The sequence below is a fragment of the Sus scrofa genome, chromosome 15 (genome assembly GCF_054392235.1).
Source record: "Sus scrofa isolate SSC_HxYL_T2T_F1_AM1 chromosome 15, Sscrofa_HxYL_maternal_Yorkshire_Landrace_v2.0, whole genome shotgun sequence".
In the NCBI taxonomy this organism is placed as follows: domain Eukaryota; kingdom Metazoa; phylum Chordata; class Mammalia; order Artiodactyla; family Suidae; genus Sus; species Sus scrofa.
The window spans coordinates 115,572,230-115,595,467 of record NC_139397.1 but is presented as its reverse complement, the minus strand read 5'-3'; the positions used below and the strand labels follow the sequence as shown (position 1 = coordinate 115,595,467).

The window sequence follows — 23,238 nt, the reverse complement described above, 5'->3', positions numbered from 1 at the left end:
TTTATATATTCATAGGCATATATTCATACACACATGTGGTACAAAGGCCTGCATACATTTATGTGTGTGTTATATTTATACAAATTTAAAAAGCAAAGGAAGAAAACAACCACATGAAATGTGATATAGCAATTTGGGTGGGTTTATTAAAATCATAGGCAATGATCACTATAGGACAGTAGATCTCAGGATTGCTCTTTAGGGAACATTTTTGAAATTTGAGAGGATGTATTTGGTTGGACATTCCAAATATTTATGTGATGGGGATCAGAGACACCAGATGTTATGCAATGTCGGCTTTTAAATGTCCCACTGAATATTCATGTAGGTAAAAAAGAATCTGTTTGTAATTATTTTAGCCTAGAACTTAACCCATTTTACATACAAACACGATGTCTTTGTTTTGTTTTATACGGTTTTCATATTCAGTGATTTTTCTTATTTCAGGAATACAACTGTGTTGTAGCAGTCAGGATCTAGTCAGGAAAACAAACCACAGAAATAATTTAATATGAGGAATTGCTTATATACTGATTCCTTATGCTGGAGGACTAAACAAAGCAAAGAAGAAGGTGGTATCGTCAATAGGGCCGGGAACAAAGGGGAAAAGGGAGAGTTATCTGAACTAAAAGGGAAGCGAGGCCCTTTTTCTGGGGGCTCATATCTTGATTCCTAAAGGGTCTGATTCCACTTTTAAACTCTTTGTTTTTTTAGGACCACACTTGTGGCATATGGAGGTTCCTAGGCTAGGGGTCGAATTGGAGCTGCAGCCACTGGCCTACACCACAGCCAGAGCAACTTGGGATAAGAGCAGAGTCTGGGACCGACACCACAGCTCACAGCAATGCCGGATCCTCAACCCACTGAGCAAGGGCAGGGATCTAACCCGCATCCTCATGGATACTAGTCGGGTTTGTTACCATTGAACCAGGAGAGGAACTCCCACTTGTAAACACTTAAACAATTATAGTAGCTTTCCACTGACTTTTACTATAGGACATGTACGTGCTAAGAAGTATGACAGAAAATCCAGAATGCAATCCTTCTTGTCCCCATAGTTTTCTGTCCCCATTGCAAAGCAGCAAGGAAATTTCCTCCTGGTAACGGGGAGCAGTCACCCCAGCCAGGACAGCAACCCTTCTTTGCCTGATTTTTTTTCTATAGTATGAGGAGCCCGAAGGGGCTAGGTATCAGTCTCAACCTCCAACTCAGTGGAACCAGAGTTGCGATTCGATCCTGGGCCTTGCTCAGTGGGCTGGGGAATCCAGTGTTGCCCTGAGCTGTGGTGTAAGTCACAGACGCAGCTCTGATCCCATGTTGCTGTGGCTGTGGCCAGTGGCTATAGCTCTGCTTCGAGAGTCAACCCCTAACCTGGGGACCTCCATATGCCTCAGGTCCAGCCCTAAAAAAAAAAAAAGCAAAAAACAAACAAAAAGTTACAGGCACTGGAAACAGAAATTGTGTGAGTGGATTACTGGGTATAATGATGAGAGGAACCGCTTCCACTTACCCCACCTCCATGAATCTTAAACCTGTGTGTTTTGGGAGAAACAGTATATAGATTGGCGCTGACTCAAAGCACACACTGCATCCTCTAAGAGGAAACTTTAATATTTAACATGTTATTTCCTAACTGGCACCAGAACTCAGTAGGCTATTCTGTCATCCTTCCATGTTAGCTGGGGCATAAGACTGGTAAATTCCATTTGCATGCATCCATTGCTGCATTTCTTTTGCTATGAAATGAGTTCCCTACATATTCTTATAGTAATATGTAGAATATTGTAACAGTGAATAAGGTGAGTTATTGTTGGTAGTAATATCAGAAACATTTTGGGCATAGAAAGCAAATCCATATCCAAAATATGTGTTTATTCCAGTGAAGACAAATAGCTGTTGTCCCCTTCATGATGGAAGCGGCCCAGTGTAATCAATCAACCTGTTACCAGGTAACTGGCTAGTCTGTTCTGGAAGTAGTACCATATTGGAACTCAATGGGTGATCTCTGATGTTGGCAGATATAAATATTACTGTGGGGAAGCTGTGTTCTTGAGCCCATGCATAGCCTTGATTCCTGACTCCATGGCTACTTTGCGCAAGCCCTGTAGTAGGTGGAGAAAGATGCCAACTCCATCAAATATGTCATCCCTTGATTATGGAAAGATGTCTGTGAGTGGATGCTGTTTGGTATGCACAAATATCCTCACAATTTTTACCCCCTCTGAGAAGTGCAGCCATATCCTTATCTACCAGACCTCCTTCCCAATTCTCTTTCCAGGGTATCAACCATTCAGGAATATCATCAGCTATTACCCATAAGTGAGCGTAGATCTATATCTCTGGCCATCTTGCAATCCAGACAAAGTAGACATCCAATGTACTGCTGGACATGCCTTGCACTGTGAGAATTTCCTTTCAGGACTACCATCAGGAGCATTCCTTATGGGAGCTCTAATGCTAGAACAGACCACTTCCAGCTTGTGCTAGTGTATTGAGGAGAACTGTAAGTTAAACTAGTTAATTAGTTAGAGATGAGGAGGCGATATACAGGAATTAGTATCAAGGGAATCTCAGTCACCTGCTAAGACCACTTGTGCTTTCTGGACCTGCTCAAGCTGTCTCTTACATACCACTTCCACTTGGCAGTGGATTGCTCTTATGCATGCCCAGTCTTATGAGTTGGTGGGTCGGATAACATCTAGTTCATAATGGGCAGCTGAGGTTGTATAGTGCTTGATGTCTCATGGCCAGTCATTCAAATTCAGTAGCAAGCTAGGTAGTTTCTCAAATGGAGACTTGTAATCTGCGGAAGAAGGCATAACTTTTCCGTAAACCTAAAGACTGCATCGTGATCTTCTTTCAGAGTTTGTCAGAATCAAATATATATATTTGCTACCGACCCTTCAAGTATCATGGGATTCCTCCGAATCATAAGGTCCTGCTATAGAGTCATTTTTTTCTTTACTCCTGATAAAAATGCCAGTGTTATGGGCTCCTGGATAGATGGATCAGAGCACCACACTCAAATGTGGTAATGTAATTTCTTCCAGAATCCAAAGAGGCCCAACAGGTACAACAAACACTGTGTCTCATTTTTAGTAGTAGGTGGCTCAAGGGGCAGCAATTCGTTTTTCACCTTGGAGGGGATACCTTGATATCTTTCAGATCACTTGGACCTCCAGAAATTTCACTAAGGTGGTGAATTTTCTTGGGATTTACATCCTGCCCTCCGGTTTACATGTGTCTCATTAAGTGTCTAAAGTATTTGTTACTTCCTGTTTATTAGGTCCAATCAGCTTGATGAATCTAACACAGTGATCAAGATCGCTGCAGATTAGATTATGGTAGAGAGCAGAGGTGTTTACATCCCCTAGACCAGACTGTAAAGGTGCGCTGTTGCCCTCACCATGTAAAGAAAATAGCTTTGGTGCAGACTGGAATAGCTGAAGAGAGTACATATTGAGTTGCAGTTGCAGCTAGCATTATCTGATTCAGTTCACAACAGTTCGTAATTATTCTCTAATATCCACCTGCCTGTGCATAGGCCAAACAGATGAGTTAAATGTGGGATGGAATGGTATCATCACTTCTGCATCATCCACATCTTTGATGGTGATCCTAATTTCTATATGTCTCCAGGGAGGTGGTACGGCTTTTGGGTTTCTATTCCGGTAGCAAGAGCAATTTCCAGAGGCTTCCACTTGGCCCTTCCTTCCATAGCAGTCTTCACTTTGTGGGTTGGAAAAATAATGTGGTGATTCTGAGTTACTGAGTATGTCTATTTTAATTATTTATTCAAGAACTGGGGGATTTTCACTGTGGTGCAGCAGGTTAAGGATCAGTCTTGTTGCTGCAGTGGCTTGGGTTGCTGTTGTGGCGTGGGTTCGATTCCTGGCCTGGGAACTCCCACAGGCCATGGGCATGACTGCCCCCCCAAAAAAAAATACAGCTGGGGCAATAACCAGGGTGGGTCTGCAAACCTACTGGATCCATGGTGAGGTGTACTTAGGTGAAAACTCCATTTATCAACTTCCTACCATTGGGCTCCACTTTGATTGGTAGAGCCAGTGTATTTTGGATCCACAGGAATTAGCATTAATTTAGAAACTATCAAATAATCACTGAAATATCTGGGTATTCCCTTTTTCCTGATGCATGGTCACCCTAATAAGTGCCATCAAATTCCTCTGGGGAAAGCTGGATGAAGAGCTGTGGTATATATTTATGCAAGGCTGCAGGGTTCTTCTGCAAGGGAACAAGCCTCCCTTTCAATGTGTCTGTGAGCTGGCTGAGTTATGGAAACTGGATGAGAAGATGACTTCATTTGATGTCTCAAGTCAGGTTTCAGGCAGCAGACCTAGAGTTTTGCCTGTAAAAAACATCAAGGAATATTTCAGAAGTCTGCCCACTTACTTCATTCCTAGAGCCATATATCCTTGTAGGTCAAAACCTTTGAGTACTACTTTCTTCCTGCTGTGCTTGTAAAGTGTCTGCCTGCTTCCTGCCGGTTAAGTGCTGCTCCTTGGCTTTTGCCATCCCAGGATCTCACTCTTGTAGAAATCAGAAAGTGGTCCCAATGGAAGCATCTCCCAACCATCATATCCAACTACCATAGAGCGTTTCTGATGCTCCCCTTACTAATATATTCTTCAATGCCTTAGTGTAGGGGTTTGTAATTTGGGGTTGGGTGTACAGTTTATGCATGATAAAATGTTATGCAACATTCCCATCTTTATAAAGCTTTGGATTTTTTTCTCCACATCTTATCAGGCACATTCTATCATCTCCATCTCATTGACTATAGACCACCACTGAGTCTGAGTTTCATTAAATCAGTGGAGCAAATCATTGGAGTCGTTTTGAACCCATGAGCTCACATGTTAAATCCAGACTTCTTGGTAACTGCACCCATATCCATAAATTTAACCCAATCCTTTATTATTTTGTTTGAAACTTGACCAAAATGCTTCAACTTTTCAAAAAATCATGTCACCTATGTTAACGCTAATGTTGATATTTGAGTTGCTATTGAAACACTTTCATATTGGACTACATTTGTAGTTTCATGCACGGTGGTTCTACATGCAGGTGCAAGCATCTGACTATTTTGTCTTCCAATAGAGTTATTCTATAGCATTTATCTATTGAAGTACACATTAATTACAAATTTTATTTCTCCTTTATTATATATTAGGACATTATGTTGATATGGGGGAAATTTGCATAGGAAGGTAATGTTATTTATGAATTTCATTTCATAGTAATGAGAGTATTAAAAATGCTAGTTTACTGGCGTTTCCATTGGGACTCAGGTGGTTAAGACCCTCATATAGTCTCCATGAAGATGTGGGTTCATTCTCTGGCCTCACTCAGTGGGTTAAGGATCCGGTGTTGCCAAAAGCTGTGATGTAGGTTATGGATGTGGTTGGGATCCTGCAATGCTGTGGCTGTGGTATAGGCAGGCAGCTATAGCTGCAGCTCCAATTTGACTCCTAGCCCAGGAACTTCCATATGTCACAGATGTGGCCATAAAACAAAAAACGAAAAGCAAAGAAACCTAGTTACAAAATCGGATGTTGGACCCGATAGGTTTGAGAACTGTTTGCTCCTCCTTTCAAATCAGGCTCCAAGAACTTGCATGTAGGCATGCCCATGGTGAACCAGAGTGGACCTTGAATACTTCTGCCATATCAAGTCATTTGTTATCACTCTTCTGAAAGATGGCTATATTTAACAAGAGAGGTCAGTGTCCTATCCAGTTACCCACAAAGCCAGGCAGTAATATTAATAAATAGACATACTAACAACAGCAGTGAAGAACTGCTCCACAGATGCAACAAAAGCAAACTACTTTGTGTTTGAGGGAGGCCTTAGGAGGGAAATTTTTTTTAGTCTCTGTGCATTACTGAAGATTAGTGGAGTGGAGGCCAGGAGAGTGATTTCTTGGTTCCCCTTGTCTTCGTGATCTGAATCACAAGTCCATGGTTAGATAATAAATGGGGGATGCTAAGAGCATGCTACCATTCTCTCCTCTCCTTTCTCAGCAGACTGGGGAGGCTCAGAAGTTAGGAACGAAGAGCCCACCTTTACTTTGTGAATGAAGGGTAGCTATTTGGTCTTGCCCCAGGAACTGCAGTTCTGGTTTGCTGTTCAATGCAAGTCTGCTCCCTGCCATGCCAGGGGCATGTGGGGCTGCCTGGGAGCAGCACCCCATGTACTTGCCTACCCAGCCCTTCCTCCTGCAGAATCTCACCTCTTGTCACTTCCCAGGGAAGCCTATCCTCACCTACCAGTCTGGTCTGATTCCTGCATCACAGATTCCTTTCAGGAGTATTTCTCCCCCCGCCCCCAACCCTTATCTCAGCCTGTAATTACATTCATTAGTGATGACCACTTCATTCGTGTCAGACACCCCCTATGACTGGGTATCTGGAATATTTATGCTCCCCCTTTCCTTCTGTGGTACAAAGTCAGCACTCAGTACAGGGTTGTTGAAGGAATCGTTTGCTCGGAATTCCAGAAGTATCAACTCTTCACTATGTGTATGAATATGACCATCGTGTATGCATCTCTCGCTGTTTGACAGCTGGGTCTTCTATCTGTTGAATAGCATCGTTATCTGGAATGAGTCAGAACTGGTGGAAACACTCAAGGGCCCATTAATGCGGTAATTTAGGATCGCTTTTCTTCTCCAGTAATTCCACTTTACCTCCTTCCCTCCCAATGTTTGAATTTAATGATGGGCTTCTGTGTGTTCTAGCTGGGAGGTAGGTGGAGAAAAAGGCGAAAGGGCCAAAGCCCGAATCCCCACCCTCAAGTTTTGAAAAACACTTGCTAAAGAATGTGTGTGTGTGTGTGTGTGGGGGGGCTCCCCGCTTTAGATAACGAGAGCATTAGCACTGTGGTACCTGACCCAGGTGTGATCATTTGATGTACTGGACTGTTTCCGGACAGGGGAGAGGTTTAGGGGAAGGCCAATCTAGAGTGTGACCCAGCCTCCCAGTCTCCCGGGTTAAAACTTTGGTGCAGCCTTTCTTACCCCTCGGGGTGTGCCAGCAGGACTTGCTCATCAGGTTGTACGACCGTGTGTGTTTGTGTGCGTGGGACGGGGCGAAGGAGGGTCACGAGCAGCCCCTGGGGATGCCTTTAACCGCGCACGTCCTGGGTCTGGGGGTGGGGGCAGCCGGGGCGACCCTGGGGCCGATATCCCGCTCGCCCCGGGCGCAATGTGCAGGTGCGGAAAGCAGGCGGCAGTCTGGGCCCACGGCGGCGCGCCGAGCACGAGCGGGCGTCGGGGGCCCGCGGGCTGCGAGGCGCGGCCGCGGGCGGCAGGAGGCAGCGTCGGCCAGGCGGCGCGGCGGCGAGCGAGGCAGCGCGCGGTGATGTCAGTGGCGGCCCGGCTGGCAGCAGCCGGTACTTCCTGTATAAAGGCGGGCGGGCTCGGCTGCAAACCCTACTAGCCAGTGTCAGCCTCTCGGCGGGAGGAGGAAGAGGCGGCGGAGGAGGAGCATAGGGAGGGCTGTCAAATTCGGGAGCCAGATTTTTTTCCCTTCCCCTGGCAATCCCTTCCGCTTCCCCGGCTCCTGGCGTGACATCTGTGGACCGGGAACCTGTATGTGTGTGCGCGCGAAGGAGCAGAAGAATGGCAGTGCTCAAACTCACCGACCAGGTAGGGGGCGGCGGCGCCGGCGCCGGCGGGCGGGACGCGCGGGGCGGCGCGGAGCCCCGGCGGGGGGATGGGGGCGCGGCGCGGAGCGCGCCCGCGAGCTGTTTACTCGCGGCGAAGGGGAGGAGTGTGTGTGGCCGCCGGCTCCTCTGAAAGCCGGCGGCTGAGGCTCTCCTTCCCGGCGCTGCCCGGCGCGGGGCATTCGGAACTGCGGGCTCGGCCAGGGGCGCCTTGGGGACTGAGGAAGGGGGTGCGCGGGGGTGCGTTGTCCGCGGGCCCGGGCTGGGCAGGGGGAGGGGAGGCTTGAGGTGCGCCTCCGGCGCTGCGCAGCGTGGGCTCCGCCAGCCCGTGCGGGCCGAGAGGAGGCTGGTCCGCGCCGCCGGCAGGAGGACCGTGGATGGAGAGGGAAAAGGGATCACAGCCTGCGGACCCCTTTCCAAGCCAAGCCGTAGACCCGCCCTGACAGCGATTCTTGTGTGGTCGGGCTGTCTTTATCCTTTTGACATGACATTTTGACTTCCTCTTTAGTAACCCAGAGGCAGTGTGCGTGGTGCGCGATGGGGACTCTTGGAGACCGCGCTCTGGGCCCTGGCCGGGCTCTCCCAGGAGGAGAAGTCCGGTCCGGGGCTCCCTTCTCAGGTAGTGGGCTACCCTCTGTGTGTGTTCATCAGTTTTGTTGCTTTCCGGTTGAGACACCGCACAGGGCAGCCCTGGAGTCCTGGATCGGAGAGGTGGGGTTATTGCTGACTCGCCTGACAGTCCTTGCTGCGGGTCTGTGGAATGGAAATACCCTGCCTTTGCGGACTGTGCTGCTCTGAGGACCTTGACACTCACAGGCGCCCAAGCAAGTTGCATGACAAAACTCTGCAGCTTCTTCCACGAAAGAAGGAAACAGCTTGCTTTTTTCTTCTTCTGCCGTTTATTCATACATGGTGGAACGAACATTGTTTTGTGGTCCTAATAGGCGGAGAGGCAGTCTTGACTTTGACACACGCGGTCGAACATGCCAGTCCTTGGTGTTAAACAGCTTCCTAAGTGGGTTGCATCTGGTGCCTCGCCGTCCTCAGTTTATGTCCTAAGTCAGAACCCCTGCGACTTAAATGCGATCCATCACCACAGTGGTTTGCTCTCCTGCCTTCAGATTCAAAGTTTTGCTTTGTTTTCCATAAGTATTTACAGGCTTTTTAAATTTTCTTTTTGTGGGGGAGGGATCACTTAATTAAGATTTATGTTACCCTTAAATTTAGCAGGAGGAGCAGCTGGTAATCTTGATGAATCTACTTGTTCCCATTGGTTCCAGAGCATTTAAAAGTGTAAATTGATATTCGTTTAGGCTTCCCTCCACCTTCTGGGCACATACTTCGACAACTGTTAGACATTTGCTTGTTTTAAATCTTCCAGTTTTAGTCGGCTTTGGTCTTGTCATCTTTGCCAGTGCAAGTTACTGTGCTTCTCTGTTAATTCCTAAGTCTTCAAAGTATAAAAAGTGCTTCTCATAGGCTTTATTGTCATTGTCACGTACACAGAAGAATTTCACGTGGAATTTTGGAGCTGGAAAGGATGCCAACGATGATCTTCACCCAATTTCTTCATTTTTTTTAAATGGAGAAACTGAAGTCTAGAGAAGGGAAGCCTGTCTTCCCGAGGACCCAGCTGTTGAGCTGTAGGAGATGTACCCCTTCTCCTGCTTTGCAGGCTCCTGTGCTTTCTGCTAAAGGTTAAGACACCTCTGTCTTCTCACTGGATGTGTTCAAAGGCTGCCAAGAAGGCATCATCTCCTCGATCAAGATCAACACCCGCGAGAAATGTATTACTTGGTTTTAGAAAGAAAGGAAGTTATTCTCCAGGACTTACCAGAGTAGGACTTACAAAGATGTTTTTCTCTTAAGTGTTTCTGAATATATCCCTACCCTTCCCCTCAAACTCGTAACTATGGTGAGAAAGAGTAGTGTAACCTTCATTTGATTCCTGACACATGAAAGGAATCAAAGAGAGTCTAAGATTCGAGAGCATCTAAACATTGCCATTCTGTCTTAGGGCAAAGGTGGAGGGAGGCTGGATGAGGAAGGTCTGGGTAGGGTGGGGTGGAGTGGTAAGCAGCTACGGTTTTTGTGAGACTTAGGTCCAGGAAGTATGTGGTCTTTCTTGCCTTATATAGTCTTACCTTTCAATTTGAAAATCTAAATTCTTAGAAGCCTGTTCCTAACCTCACCAGAGGCTTGAAAACCCTTTGCTTAAACCTCTACTGCAGAAGTGTTGCTCCACCATGATGGGAAGGGAGCCACCTGCTTTGAATCAGGGACTTAATAGAATTTGTAGAAGAATGCCTAGCTCTCTGCTCAGCTGTTTGTAAAGCAACAATTTGTTAATTCCCCGGTATCTGTTTAATGCCCTGTTGGCAAGGGGAATCTTGTTTTTACTAGGTTTCTTGGATTTGTAGTTTGAGGAAACATCTTTGCTATCGATAACCTGAATCACTAATTGTCTTGTTTGTCTTTTGAGTTTTTTTTATTCATTAATTTTTTTTTTTTTTTTTTTTTTTTTTTTTGCCTTTTAGGACTGCACCCTTGGCATATGGAAATTCCCAAGCTAGAGGTTGAATCAGAGCTACAGCTGCTGGCCTCCACCACAGCCACAGCAACATGGGATCTGAGCCGCATCTGTTAGCAACACCACAGCTCATGGCAAGCTCTTTAACCTACTGAAAGGGGCCGGGGTTCAAACCCACATCCTCATGGATACTAGTTGGATTCGATTCCCCTGAGCCACAATGGGAACTCCCTGAGTTTTATTATTTTTTTTAAAATATTGATTGCACATTGATTTATAACGTTACGTAAGTTTCCTGTGTACTGTGAAAGAAGATGATGTTTTCTGTCCTGCTGCTGAAACTGGGTGCAGGAGCTTGCTGGGTGATGGCAGTCACCAAGTCTACCCTCACTCCTGGGCTGACATCTCAGTCATGCAAGGGGAGGAAAATGCCTTTTCCTAACTCTGTTTTGGGAGAGTAAAAAGAAAGGGGAAGGCAAGAGTGGTTTTTCAGTTTTTTTTTTCCTTCTTTTTTTCTTTTTTACTATGAAAAGGAACTGGGAGCTATTGCTGCAAACAAACTTGGCATTGAGCACTTCTGCATTTGTACCTATGTCTCTTCTGTTTTCCCCTTCACAGGGCACACATCATTTTTCTTGTAGTGCTGGGGGACCAGTCATCCTGGTTTACCAAAGACTGAGGGGTTTTTGAGGATATGGGACTTTTGGTGCTAAAACTGGGAAATTCTGGGCAAACCAGGACGAATGGGTCACCCTATACAACCCAGAACGCACTCACCTGTGTAATTAACATAATGGGGTAATTATTTTCTCGCAGCTGGACATTAGGAAGTTTGTTTATATTTTTGATAAAACGAGGTAATTTAAATTTAGGAAAGAAAATTCCATCATATCCAAATGTAGTATATGTTGGTTCAGGATAGGTGTGAATTCTTTGCAGTTTGATTTGATATTGAACTTTGGAGGGGGTGGTGCTGTTCTTTATGTCATATAATGAAGACCCTTCTGTGTTTTTTTTTTTTTTTAATTTTATGGCTGTACCTGTGGCATATGGAAGTTCCCAGGCCACAAATTGAATTCTAGCTGCAGCTGCATCCTACATGGCAGCTGTGGCAACCCACTGCCATGGGCCGGGAATTGAACCTGTGCCTGTGCGATGACCAGAGCCACCATAGTCTGATTCTTTTTTTTTTTTTTTTGTCTTTTTGCCACTCCCGCGGCATATGGAGGTTCCCAGGCTAGGGGTCGAATCTGAGCTGTAGCCACCAGCCTACACCACAGCCACAGCAACGCGGGATCTGAGCCGCCACGTCTACGAACTACACCACAGCTCACAGCAATGCTGGATCCTCAACCCACTGAGCAAGGCCAGGGACCGAACCTGAAACCTCATGATTCCTAGTCAGATTCATTAACCACTGTGCCACAACGGGAACTCCCATAGTCAGATTCTTAAGCCACTGTGCCACAGTGGGAACTCTGGCACTGCCGTGATTTTAAGAGTGTGGTCATATCTTCAGCCTGCACCCCCCCCCCAAAAAAGGTTTTCAAAGTTATGAGACAAAATGATTAAGTTCTTTGAAATGTTCACTATTCTTACCTGAATTGCTGGTGACAGCAGAATGCCATCTCCATCTCAAGGGCTGCCTGCAGACAAACTCTTTCTGCAGGTGACCCTTTTTAGGGCTTCCTGCCTGGAGGCCTTCTGGTTTGGTGTCCTCTTGCCAAGTCCTAGCTCACACTTGAGTCACCCATCTCCTTGCCAAAGGCAGTGACTGGCAGCTATGGCAGGGGCAAGAAACTAGAAATCCTGAGACTTTGAAAGCAGCATTTCTAGCCCATAGTGTGGGGCCTTGGGGCATGTTACATATTTTACTGGGCTGCCTTGTCCTTTCGTGGCTCTCTGTGGTGCGGGGCTTACAGAAAACTCTGTGTGCAGTTCTGCCATCAGCAGGGAAAAAGGGAAAAGAAAGGCTTTATTCTTTGAACCCTTTTCTGGTTGGGTTGGGATCACGTGGCTTGGGGAGTGCACTTGAGGGCGGTGTTTCATGGCAGAGACCTAATAATGGCTTACATTATTGTGACCTTATTGCGTGCTGGGCCCTTGCCATGAATCATCTGTCTTAATCCTCAGAGCCATGCTAGGAGGTAGGTGGTGGTGTGATTCCTACTTTACAGATGAGAAAACAGGAATAAAGAGGCTAATTGACTTATTCAAGATCACACACCCAGTAAGTGATGGAGCTGAGTGCCTAGCCTGGCAGTCTGATTGCGCAGGTGGGGCTCTAACCACGAGGCTATACTTTTAATAGTTGAAAGGGCAGTGCAGCCGTAGGACTCACAAATGCCTCCTCTTATTTCCCGGGATGTCACCAGGGGACCACTCCTGCAGTCCTCCTAGCTTGGGGGCCAGACCCAGTTCTGGCAAAGTCAGGAGCTGCTCTGAGGCCCTCTGCTCCTGCCAGACTTGTGCCTGGCTTATCCTCTTCGCCCCTCCAGCTCCCCATCCTGGAGAAGGATGTGTTGATTGATGGATTGGTGATTTTTTTTTCCCCTTGATCATTAACACATAAACTGTGGTCATTGTGGAAAAATCAGAAAGCCAGATAAGCAAAAAGAAAAATAGTTAAAACCATCTGAAATCTCTCTACTCAGAGAGAGCTACTCTTTTTGTTTTTTTTTTTGTTTTTTGTTTTTTGTTTTTTTAGAGCCCCACCTGCAGCATATGAAGTTCCCAGGCTACCGGTTGAATCAGAGCTGCAGCAACACGGGATCTGAGCTGCATCTATGACCTACACCACAGCTCATGGCAATGCCAGATCTTTAGTCTACTAATGGAGGCTAGGGAGGAACCTGTGTCCTCATGGATACTAGTTGGGTTCGTTACTTCTGAGACACAACAGAAACTCCAGAGAATGCTCCTCTTGACATCTTGATATATTTTCTTCCAGTCTTCTGTCTAGGTAACGAGGTAAAAGTTTTAAACATTCCACATGGTAATAGCAGTATCTTTCTCTTGAGCATAAAAGTGATACTTCTGATGTCTAGATCAATGATTTTTCCAAATAAACTAAATCTATGCTTCTTTTTGTCTTTTTCATCCAGGGCCGCACCCATGGCATATGGAGGTTCCCAAGCTAGGGTTGAATCAGAGCTGTAGCCACTGGCCTATACCACAGCCACAGCAACTCGGGATCTGAGTCTGTGACTCACACCACAGCTCACGGCAATGCCGGATCCTTAACCCACTGAGCAAGGCCAGGGATTGAACCTGCAATCTCATGGTTCCTAGTCAGATTCGTTAACCACTGCGCCACGACAGGCACTCCTCTTTTTCTTTTTCTCACATTATCCTCTACCATGTTCCATCACAAGTGACTAGATATAGTTCCCTGTGGTATACAGCGGGGTGGATGACCATATCATTTTTATCCAAACTGGGACACCTATGAGAATGATAGGGGGTACCATTAAATATGAAATTGAGGAAACAGCTGGGAACCAGGACTGTCCCAGGTAAACCTGGACTGATGGTCACACTACATAAACTGTGTGCTCGCCTCAGGCTTGATAGTAACAGTGAACTAGTTTGACTAGTAATCTAGTCACTGTCATTCCGGTCAGGTTTACACTGAAGCAGGTATTATAAAGATTGTTTCATAACTTTACACAAGGCCAGAGTTGGGGAATAGCTTCTTTCTCACATATCCACTCTGAGGAGTCAGTCAGGGTAGGTGGCAGGAGCAGTATGTCGGAAGCACTGTGGTTCTTGTAGCTGGAGATGGAGGCAAATATGCTGATTGATAATCAGTGTGTTCTGTGAGTATAAAATAAGGGAGAGGTGGCATATATTGTGTCTTAGCCAACCCTTGGCCGGTCAGTTGGCTTAACCTCTGCATGCCTCAGGTTCCTCTTTGAAAATGAAGAGGTTGGACTGGGTGCCTTTCCAGTGCCTGGGTCCCACCCTCTCCCTCAGCGACTCAGCCCCTCCATGACTGGTGGCCTGGTTGTAGTGGCTGTGGCGCTTGTATTTGCAGATGAACCCTGTTTAGCTCCTCAGGTAATAATGTCAAATAGTTAACTTCTGGTTCCAGAAGAGGGTTTTAAGCAATGTCAATAATTTAGGAACTGATTCCTGCCCTGTCCCTCACTTTCATTTTATAGACAACCCAAGATTATCTAAGATTATTCACTGTATAGGTTACCAGGTTTATGGTTTGCTTGTTTTTGTTTTTTGCTTTTTGCTTTTTTTTTTTTTTTTTTTTAAGCACAGCATCTGTGGCATATGGAAGTTTCTGGGCTAGGGGTCGAATTGGAGCTGCAGCTGCTGGCCTACACCACAGCAACGTGGGATCTGAGCTATGTCTGTGACTTACACCAGGGCTCACAGCAATGCTGGATCCTTAACCCACTGAGCGAGGTCTGGGCTCGAACTCGCATTGTCATGGATACTAGTTGGGTTACTACCTCATGTATACTGCTGAGACACAATGGGAACTCGTAGGTTATCAGTTTTGTTGATTATCCCTTTTGTACCCTTTTGCCAACATCATTTTCACCCTCTGCTCTGCCATCAGAAGTTAAGGAAGCAGGTATTTTCTCTTATCAATGTTCATGCTTCTAAAAGAATTGGTAGCTCAAGAGGTTGAAATGAATGATTTCTGACTCTTTATTATGATGATAGTCATCATTTTTAAGGATCCTTTCACTTGTCTCTCCTTTTGAAAACTGATTGTTAATTGGGCTAAGCAAAGAAGCACGCAGCCCATCTTTGGGCCATTTCAGGCTTTCTTGCATTTCTTGGTTTTCATTGTCCCTAATTCCTTCAGTCACACCCTCATGAGTCATAAGCACTCCATGTAACTTTTTAAGGTCTCTGTAATACCGGGAGGCCATTTCGCCCCAAGGGGGTCCCCCACCCCAGTTCCTACTAAAATTAGAGAGATTTGCAAAAAGGTCTGAGGTGAAGCCTAGACAGGCAACATTTAATTAATCACAGTTCTAATCTGTTTCTAAAGGTTTCTGTGTTACATTGCTTTTGTTTTGCCTTCAGTTAATTTAAAAATAACACTTGGGGAGTTCCCTTCATGGCTCAGGGGTTAATGAACCTGACTAGGATCCATGAGGATGCAGGTTTGATCACGGGCCTTGCTCAGTGGGTTAAGGATCCAGTGTTACCATGAGCTGTGGTGTAGGTTGCAGCCGAGGCTGGGATCTAGCGTTGCTGTGGCTGTGGTGTAGGCCAGTGGCTATAGCTCCAATTCAGCCTCTAGCCTGGGAACTTCCATATGCTGCAAGTGTGGCCCAAAGAAGAAACAAACAAAAAAACCAAAATTACAGTTGGTTCGGATTCTGAAGATCTGGATTCTACTCATGGTTCTTTTTTTAATAGTTGTGTAGCTTTGGGCAAGTCCTGGCCTGGCCTTAGTTTCTTTGTGAAATGGGAGTGAGTGGGTGGAGAGCTCTCTGAATTCTTTGAGCATGCTAAGAGAGTGACCTGGTATTTCAATGTCAACCTCTTCTCCACTCATGGAATCTGATTTCAAAAAGTATCTGCCTTCCATGAACTTCTGTTTTTTGCCACAGTGTGATAGTGGCGGCTTTGGGTTTGACTAAGTCTGAGAAGCACACCCATGGTTCTGCTTAAGAGGCATGGGTTCTTTCTCCTCAGATACGATCTTCTAGGGCATCCAGGAGCTTGGTTTGGGGGGGGACACAGACCCCCTGGGGCTTTTTTCAGTGTGGCCTTTGAGACTCCCTTGAGCCTCTTGCAGGTCAGGGGGGACAAACTTGCAGACCCCATGTTTATTGAGAACTGTGGTGAGCTGGGGCCCGCATTAGCCTTCCTCAGAGGGGTTGCTTTAGCAAATAGCCTGGGTTCTCGCCTTAATCCTGTTCTTACTCAACTCCACAATAACATCTGGGTTTACCAAGTCTGTTTCCCAGGCCTTGGCCCCACAGAGATTGGATGCTGTGGACACAGTGACCACAAACTTTCATTAGGAGGGAATTCCTACATGCAATCAACAGCCACTTGTTGTGCAGCTTGTTTTGGTTGGGTATCTAAGACTGGCAAAGTGAAGAGAAAGGAAGTGAACCCAGGCAGGACAAGCGTCACAACAGAAATCGAGGCAGAAATTCAGGTCAGCTGAGGCAAATCAGCCAACCTGTTATTGTTCAGCAGTGGCCAAGAGAGGGGGTACCTCTACTCCAGGGGTGAGCAGGATGGTTTATTGAGTTTGAGAAAGAAAACATTAGAATTAAAATTTATTTTCTTTTTTTTTTTTTTGTCTTTTTGCTATTTCTTGGGCCGCTCCCATGGCATATGGAGGTTCCCAGGCTAGGGGTCAAATCAGAACCATGACCGCTTGTCTACACCACAGTCATGGCAATGCGGGATCCAAGCCACGTCTGCGACCTACACCACAGCTCTTGGCAACACCAGATCCTTAACCCATTGAGCGAGGCCATGGATGAAACCCACGTCTTCATGGATACTAGTCCTGTTCATTACTGCTGAGCCACAATGGGAAGTCCTATTTTTGTGTATTTTTTTAGTTGCTATTATATGCTAGGACTATAAAACCCTCTTAGCTCTACTTTCCACTTTTACCACCTTGGCCAAACCATCTCTTGGATTAGTGCACTGGTCTTCTGGTTGGTCTTCCCCATCCAGCCTGGGCCCCTATGCTCTATTCACCATAGCTGCTAGAGTGATGGATCTCAGATCCTATTATTTCCCAACTCAAAGCCTTCTTGTCTCAGACAGAGCAAAAGCTAATGTTTTCGAGTGGCTGCCTGCCCCCCTTCCACTCTGCGCTCACCTGTGCAGCTGTGGCTCTTCTGGTCTGTCCTTGGCTCCAGCACAGGCCTCCTTACTGTTCAGGGGATGTGCCAGGTGCACTGCTGCCCAGGCCCCGAGCTTCCTGCTTCCTGTGAGGCTCTTCCTCTGCATAGCCCACCTTCACTTCTCTCAGATCCTTCCTGAAGAATACCTTCTCAGTGAGTTCTTCTCTGGCTACTCTAGTTAAAATGCCCACTCCACATGTTTCTTGCTCCTTTTTCTGTTTTTTCTCCATAGTACATATCCTTTATACCATATGTTTTATCTTTTTTTTTTTTTTTAAGACAAAAACTTGTGTGTAGGAGAGCTACAAGTAACAGTGTAAAAAAATATATTTTTTTCATTCCCTTCTGTGTCTTCAAAATTTAGTGTAAGGCACACAGTGAATGCTCAATAGATATTTGTTAAGTGCATGAAATATGTAGATATGTGTATATGTTCACATTCAAATGTTTTTACTCATGAGGTGCTCAAAGAAGAAATTTTGGAAAAACTTATGTAAACATCTTCCATCTGTACACTGGGATATTGGATTTCCATTCAAACAAAATTCAGAGAACATTTTTGGCCCCCATCAAAAAGATAAAAGATCACTTTTGTCTTTTTTTTTTTTTTTTTTTGGTTGTTTATCCTCTTTTTTGCAGTTGGAGTGGAGGAGTCCCCATTGTGCTGCAGTAGGTTAAGAATCCGACTGTGGCAGCTCAGGTTGCTGTAGAGGCGTGGGTTCAATCCCTGGCCTGGAAACTTCCACATGCCCCATCTCTTGGGGTGGCGATGGGTTACCGTTGTAGTTAATTCTGAACAAATTCCATTTCTTCTCAGGGGAAGTATCAGTGTGACACTAGGGAAAGGGATCCTACATATTTAGGGAAGGGACAGTCGCACCTGTGGCTAAGTGTATCTTCTGGGTCTTCAAGCAACCAAGGAGTATTTAAGGAACTCCATCTCCATGGCAGTGACTGCTGGAGTCCTCTACTCCCTCCTCTTTCCACAAATATAAGAACAGATAAGAATACGCACAATAAAATAGAAACCAGGCAGAGAATCGGTAAGGAGGAGACAAGACAATACTCATGCTTTATGGGGTTTAATCCTAACGACATTTCTGTGAAAGAGTGGCTGTTAATCCATTTTACAGATGATAAAAATGAGAATTGAGAGATTAAGTAATTGAGAGATTAAGTGATCTATCCAGGGTCACATGACTGCAGAGTCATATTAGGACAAGCTTGATTCCCAGAGGCACATTCTTAGCCAGCATGCTTCTGGCCTCCTGACATAGTTGTAGCATCATGAGGGACCCTTCTCATGGAGCTCAAGGTCTCATTAGTGATGATCTTGAATGCCTTGTATGTGGAAGCCCCTCCTTGAGTCTTTATTGAATGCATGTGGTATATGAAACAGCTCTCACACCAGCTATAGTGCAGGTTTAGATTGTATTTTAGGCTACCAATTAGGGACTACAGGAGTCCAGAGATAGGCAGAGTTATTAAAGGCCTCAGGGAATTGGATGGAGTCTAGCTGATCCTTGAGGAAGGGAATGATTCAGGCAGCAAATGGGGGTGGAAGGCATCCCAGGCAAGTGACGTGCCATATGCCTGTCAAGTAGCCTGAGGACTGAATTTATTGAAGCATTGGGTTCATGAGAGAAGGTAAAAATGCAAAAGGAAGAAACAGCAAACTTGGTAGGAGAGGTGTTTGTATATAAACAGATCTTTCTCACTTGAGTTCTGAGAAGTACTACCTGTTCTCTCCTAGAAAAGTAAATTAATGAGTTTGTATCTGGACAGAGCTCATTGTTCTCATTTTTTGCTTAGGCGCGATCTTTTAAAAACTAACGTGTACCCCCCTTTTTTTCAAAAAGTACAAAAGCATAAATAAGGTGTTAGCTTCTGTCTCCATGACATCCTCTACTCAAATAGAATGTTGCATGTATTACTTGTCATGGTAACATTTTGTGGACATTTATCCTGGATTAGCATGGACTTCGTTGAAAGAGGCTGGGCAGTCTTCATGGTGCAGAACATTGGCAGAATAATGTGGTAGATCTGGAGATGGCCTTTTTTTTTTTTTTTTCCCCACTGTACAGCAAAGGGATCAAGTTATCCTTACATGTATACATTACAATTACATTTTTCCCCCACCCTTTCTTCTGTTGCAATATGAGTATCTAGACAAAGTTCTCAATGCTATTCAGCAGGATCTCCTTGTAAATCTATTCTAGGTTGTGTCTGATAAGCCCAAGCTCCCGATCCCTCCCACTCCCTCCCCCTCCCATCAGGCAGCCACAAGTCTTTTCTCCAAGTCCATGATTTTCTTTTCTGAGGAGATGTTCATTTGTGCTGGATATTAGATTCAAGTTATAAGTGATATCATATGGTATTTGTCTTTGTCTTTCTGGCTCATTTCACTCAGGATGAGATTCTCTAGTTCCATCCATGTTGCTGCAAATGGCATTATGTCATTCTTTTTTATGGCTGAGTAGTATTCCATTGTGTATATATACCACATCTTCCAAATCCAATCATCTGTCGATGGACATTTGGGTTGTTTCCATGTCCTGGCTATTGTGAATAGGGCTGCAATGAACATGCGGGTGCATGTGTCTCTTTTAAGTAGAGTTTTGTCCGGATAGATGCCCAAGAGTGGGATTGCGGGGTCATATGGAAGTTCTGTGTGTAGATTTCTAAGGTATCTCCAAACTGTTCTCCATAGTGGCTGTACCAGTTTACATTCCCACCAACAGTGCAGGAGGGTTCCTTTTTCTCCACAGCCCCTCCAGCACTTGTTATTTGTGGATTTATTAATGATAGCCATTCTGACAGGTGTGAGACGGTATCTCATGGTAGTTTTGATTTGCATTTCTCTAAAAAACCTTGTGTTTTAAATTAGAAAAATTTACTTAAAAATGCAGACTGTGGGAAGTCTACAGTAACAACAAAAAAATCGCATTTCTTTTTTTTTTGATTTATTTATTTATTTTTTTAATTATTTTTTTTTTTATTTTTTTATTTTTTCCCACTGTACAGCAAGGGGGTCAGGTTATCCTTACATGTATACATTACAATTAATTTTTTCCCCCAAGATCGCATTTCTTAAGAGAAAACCAATTGTGAGGAAAAATATAGAATTGATGCAGAAATATATAGAAATATAGAATAAATGGAAGATTAATTGGATTCTGAAGTTTTCCTGATTGCCTAGCAGTTTAAGGATCTGGCGTTGTCACGGCTGTGGTGTGGGTTCAGTCCCTGGCCTAGTAACTTTTAAATGCCATGGGCATGAACACTCCTCCCCCCACTGCAAAAAAACAAAATAAAAAAACAAACCCACTTCTAAGAGACAATTGAAGAATTTGGATACTGACTGGCTATTTGATGACTTAGTATGAATATGGTGTGGTTATGTTTTAAAAGAGAGTCCTTATCTTACAAAACAAGAAAGCCCCCCTCCAAACCTTAGCATTTGCTCAGGGCACCTAAATATTTTAGTGACTCACTTTTTTTTGGAAACTGTTTCTCTTTCTTTTTACTTCTTCCTGTTCCTTTTGTGCCCCTTCTGAGTTCTTTACTCTCACTTGATGGAATATCTTCAGTAGAGTTCTTAGAATTCTTTTTGACTGATTGTTGGAAAAGCACAGGATTCTGTTAGTTTGGTTGCCTAAAGAAATACGCTTCTGAGTAAGTTTTGAGGTTCACCCATCTATTGACTTAGTCTAAGTGGCCCTTGTGACTCATGTCAGATGTTTGAGTATCTGCCTTAAAATCACATCATATGTGTGTGTGTGTGTGTGTGTGTGTGTATGTGTGTGTGTGTGAAAGATCTGGATTTGGTTGTCCTTATAAACTCTTTCAGGTAAGGTTCTTCGGGGGAATATAGGTATTAGAGTTGCCAAAAATAATTTTGTTACATGAACTTTTTTACCCTGTTTCTATTTAACCTGGGTAGTTTTTAGAGACAGCAAGGTCTGTTTATTTATAAGGTCTCAATTTTAATGGCCCCTGCAGCCTCACCTCTCTCCTTATCTGAACAGGAAGTGGGTGTTGGTCGTTGCCCTCAGAGATTTCAGTGTTGCTTTAAGGCATGCTGAAGTAGCTTCTCATATTCCCACAAGTGAGAAAATCTTTCCATAGCCTTCTTAATGGAGTCCAGATTTAAGAATAGGCTATAAGCTTGAGAAATGGTCTCCTGCAGCCGAGTAAATGATATTGGCATGAGTAACTTAGAAGCCAAGAGAATAGGGTTTTAGGTGCTTTGGCGCCTCAGTATAGTTATGTCTTGGGGGCCTGCGAGGTGAGTGTAACATTGAGTTGTTAATGCTCCATTTCTTCGCAGCCAAGAAAAAATAGTCTTCTTTTGAGGAGCTCTGCCTTTAGCAAGGCGTCTTCTATCAAGATTCCAGGGTGCTTTCTTACTGTATTTATACTGTTTTAAAATATTGTGGCATTTTGGCTAACAATTTCCAGAAGTAGTGCATGGAGTGGCATAGTTAAGAGAGTACTGAAGTTGAGAATAGTGAGGACTGGTCTGTAGGCACATTTCTGCTCCTAAGTAGCTGTGTCAGGTTTCCTGTGACACGGCTTTTGTCGATTATAAGGTGGGGATAATACTACTTGCTTGATGGGAAAGTTGTGATAATCAAGGGGAAAAGTCTTTGTCCAGAAAGTGTTCCATGATAGACACTCAGGAAACAGTCCTTGAATCGCTGGTTGGTGCCTCATTTGTCAAAGGGACTAGTTCTCTAGGGTCAATTTCAGCTCTATGAGAATATGATTTTAAATATTTTTTTAAGTTTATGCCCATTTATCTGGTCTTCCTTCTAACTTAAAAAACATTGGTAGAAAGTATGTGTTTATTTTTGTCTGAATCGCCATCCTTAGGTTTGAATTGTAGCCTTTTGGGTCCCCTGCAACTTGAGGAGGTGTATTTTTCTTTCATTTCCTTTTTAACAAATCAGTTGTCTTAGTTTATTTGCCTGAAAAATTTTATGTTCAGATTGATCTAGGAGAATAACTGTGTGTTGAGAATATCCTGAGGAGTTTTAGGTTGTCAAAAAGAACTGAAAATTACTTAGTTGATTTAAGTTGTCACAAAGAACTGAAAATTACTTAGACAAACTCCACTTCCTCTTCACAGAAGTATAAAACGATGTCTTTTTGAGGAAGTGTGTAAGAACAAAATAGTTGATAGAGCAATCTTCATAAACAATCATCACGGCAGAATTTCTGAAAAATGTTGGTGTAAATCTTCAAGCCTTGAATGAATATATAACAGGATAGAAAGCCATGAATTTATCTGAAAATGTGATTTAAAAAGTCAGATGACAAGGATCCTTTCTAAAAAGTCACCTTAATTTGGAGTCTTTTTTTTTTTTTTTTTTTTTTTCCCTCTTCAAACTACAGAGTGCTATTTCAAGAGGAGGTAAGTTAAAGACCATTGAATACATGGGTGTGTTTTAATTCTAAAGGATCTTTTAGTTTGAGATATACCCAGTTAAGGCATAGGGAGAAGTTAAAAGGGTCATGGGAAAACAAAAATGAGACTTGCTACCAAGAAGAAAAAAGTGTAGACTAAAGAAAGAAAAAGAGGAGGAAAGAAACATTTAAAAAACGAGAGAGAAAGAGAAGGAAGTTGGAGTGAGAAGGTTGATCTTCTTTCTTTGTTTTTTTGTTTTTTTGGTTTTTAGGGCCTCACCCACAGCATATGGAGGTTCCCAGGCTAGGAGTCAAATCAGAGCTACAGCTGCCGGCCTACACCACAGCTACAGCAACGCCAGATCTGAGCTGCATCTACGACCTATGCTATAGCTTTCGGCAATGCCGGATCCTTAACCACTGAGAGAGGCCAGGGATTGAACCTGCATCCTCATGGATCCTAGTCAGGTTCATTAACTGCTGAGCCACGACAGGAGCTCCCTTACTCTATATTTTAAAGTAATTTTTAGCATTGATAACTGTTTAGCCACACTGACTCTTATTTCTTAGAGTTCCATTTTTTGTTTTTTGTCTTTTTGCCATTTCTTGGGCCGCTCCCACAGCATATGGAGGTTCCCAGGCTAGGGGTCGAATCGGAGCTGTAGCTGCCAGCCTACACCAGAGCCACAGCAACGTGGGATCTGAGCCGCGTCTGCGACCTACACCACAGCTCGTGGCAATGCCGGATCCTTAACCCACAGAACA

At 44.3% G+C, this 23,238-nt stretch overlaps 1 protein-coding gene and 2 long non-coding RNA genes across 9 annotated transcripts in view; 2 read left to right on the top strand and 1 right to left on the bottom strand.

The window, feature by feature from the left end:
- Positions 1-1,851: 1,851 nt before the first annotated feature.
- On the bottom strand, positions 1,852-20,662 carry LOC146396067 (uncharacterized). Its single transcript, XR_014830022.1, has 3 exons — positions 20,559-20,662; positions 11,816-11,997; positions 1,852-4,369 (listed from the first exon to the last, which is right to left on the bottom strand). It is a non-coding gene; the product is annotated as an uncharacterized LOC146396067 (long non-coding RNA).
- ANKRD44 (ankyrin repeat domain 44) overlaps positions 7,463-23,238 on the top strand; it is a 342,621-nt gene continuing 326,845 nt past the window's right edge. For all 7 annotated transcript variants that reach the window (XR_014830016.1, XR_014830017.1, XM_021076238.2 and 4 more), the window contains exon 1: positions 7,463-7,669. Coding sequence is in view for 5 of the 7 variants with exons in the window: in XM_021076238.2 (XP_020931897.1) it covers positions 7,643-7,669 (27 nt within the window). In the remaining 2 variants the exon portion in view is untranslated. The remainder of the gene's footprint in view (positions 7,670-23,238) is intronic.
- On the top strand, positions 17,652-22,644 carry LOC146396066 (uncharacterized). The gene is made up of 2 exons (XR_014830024.1): positions 17,652-19,160; positions 20,101-22,644. It is a non-coding gene; the product is annotated as an uncharacterized LOC146396066 (long non-coding RNA).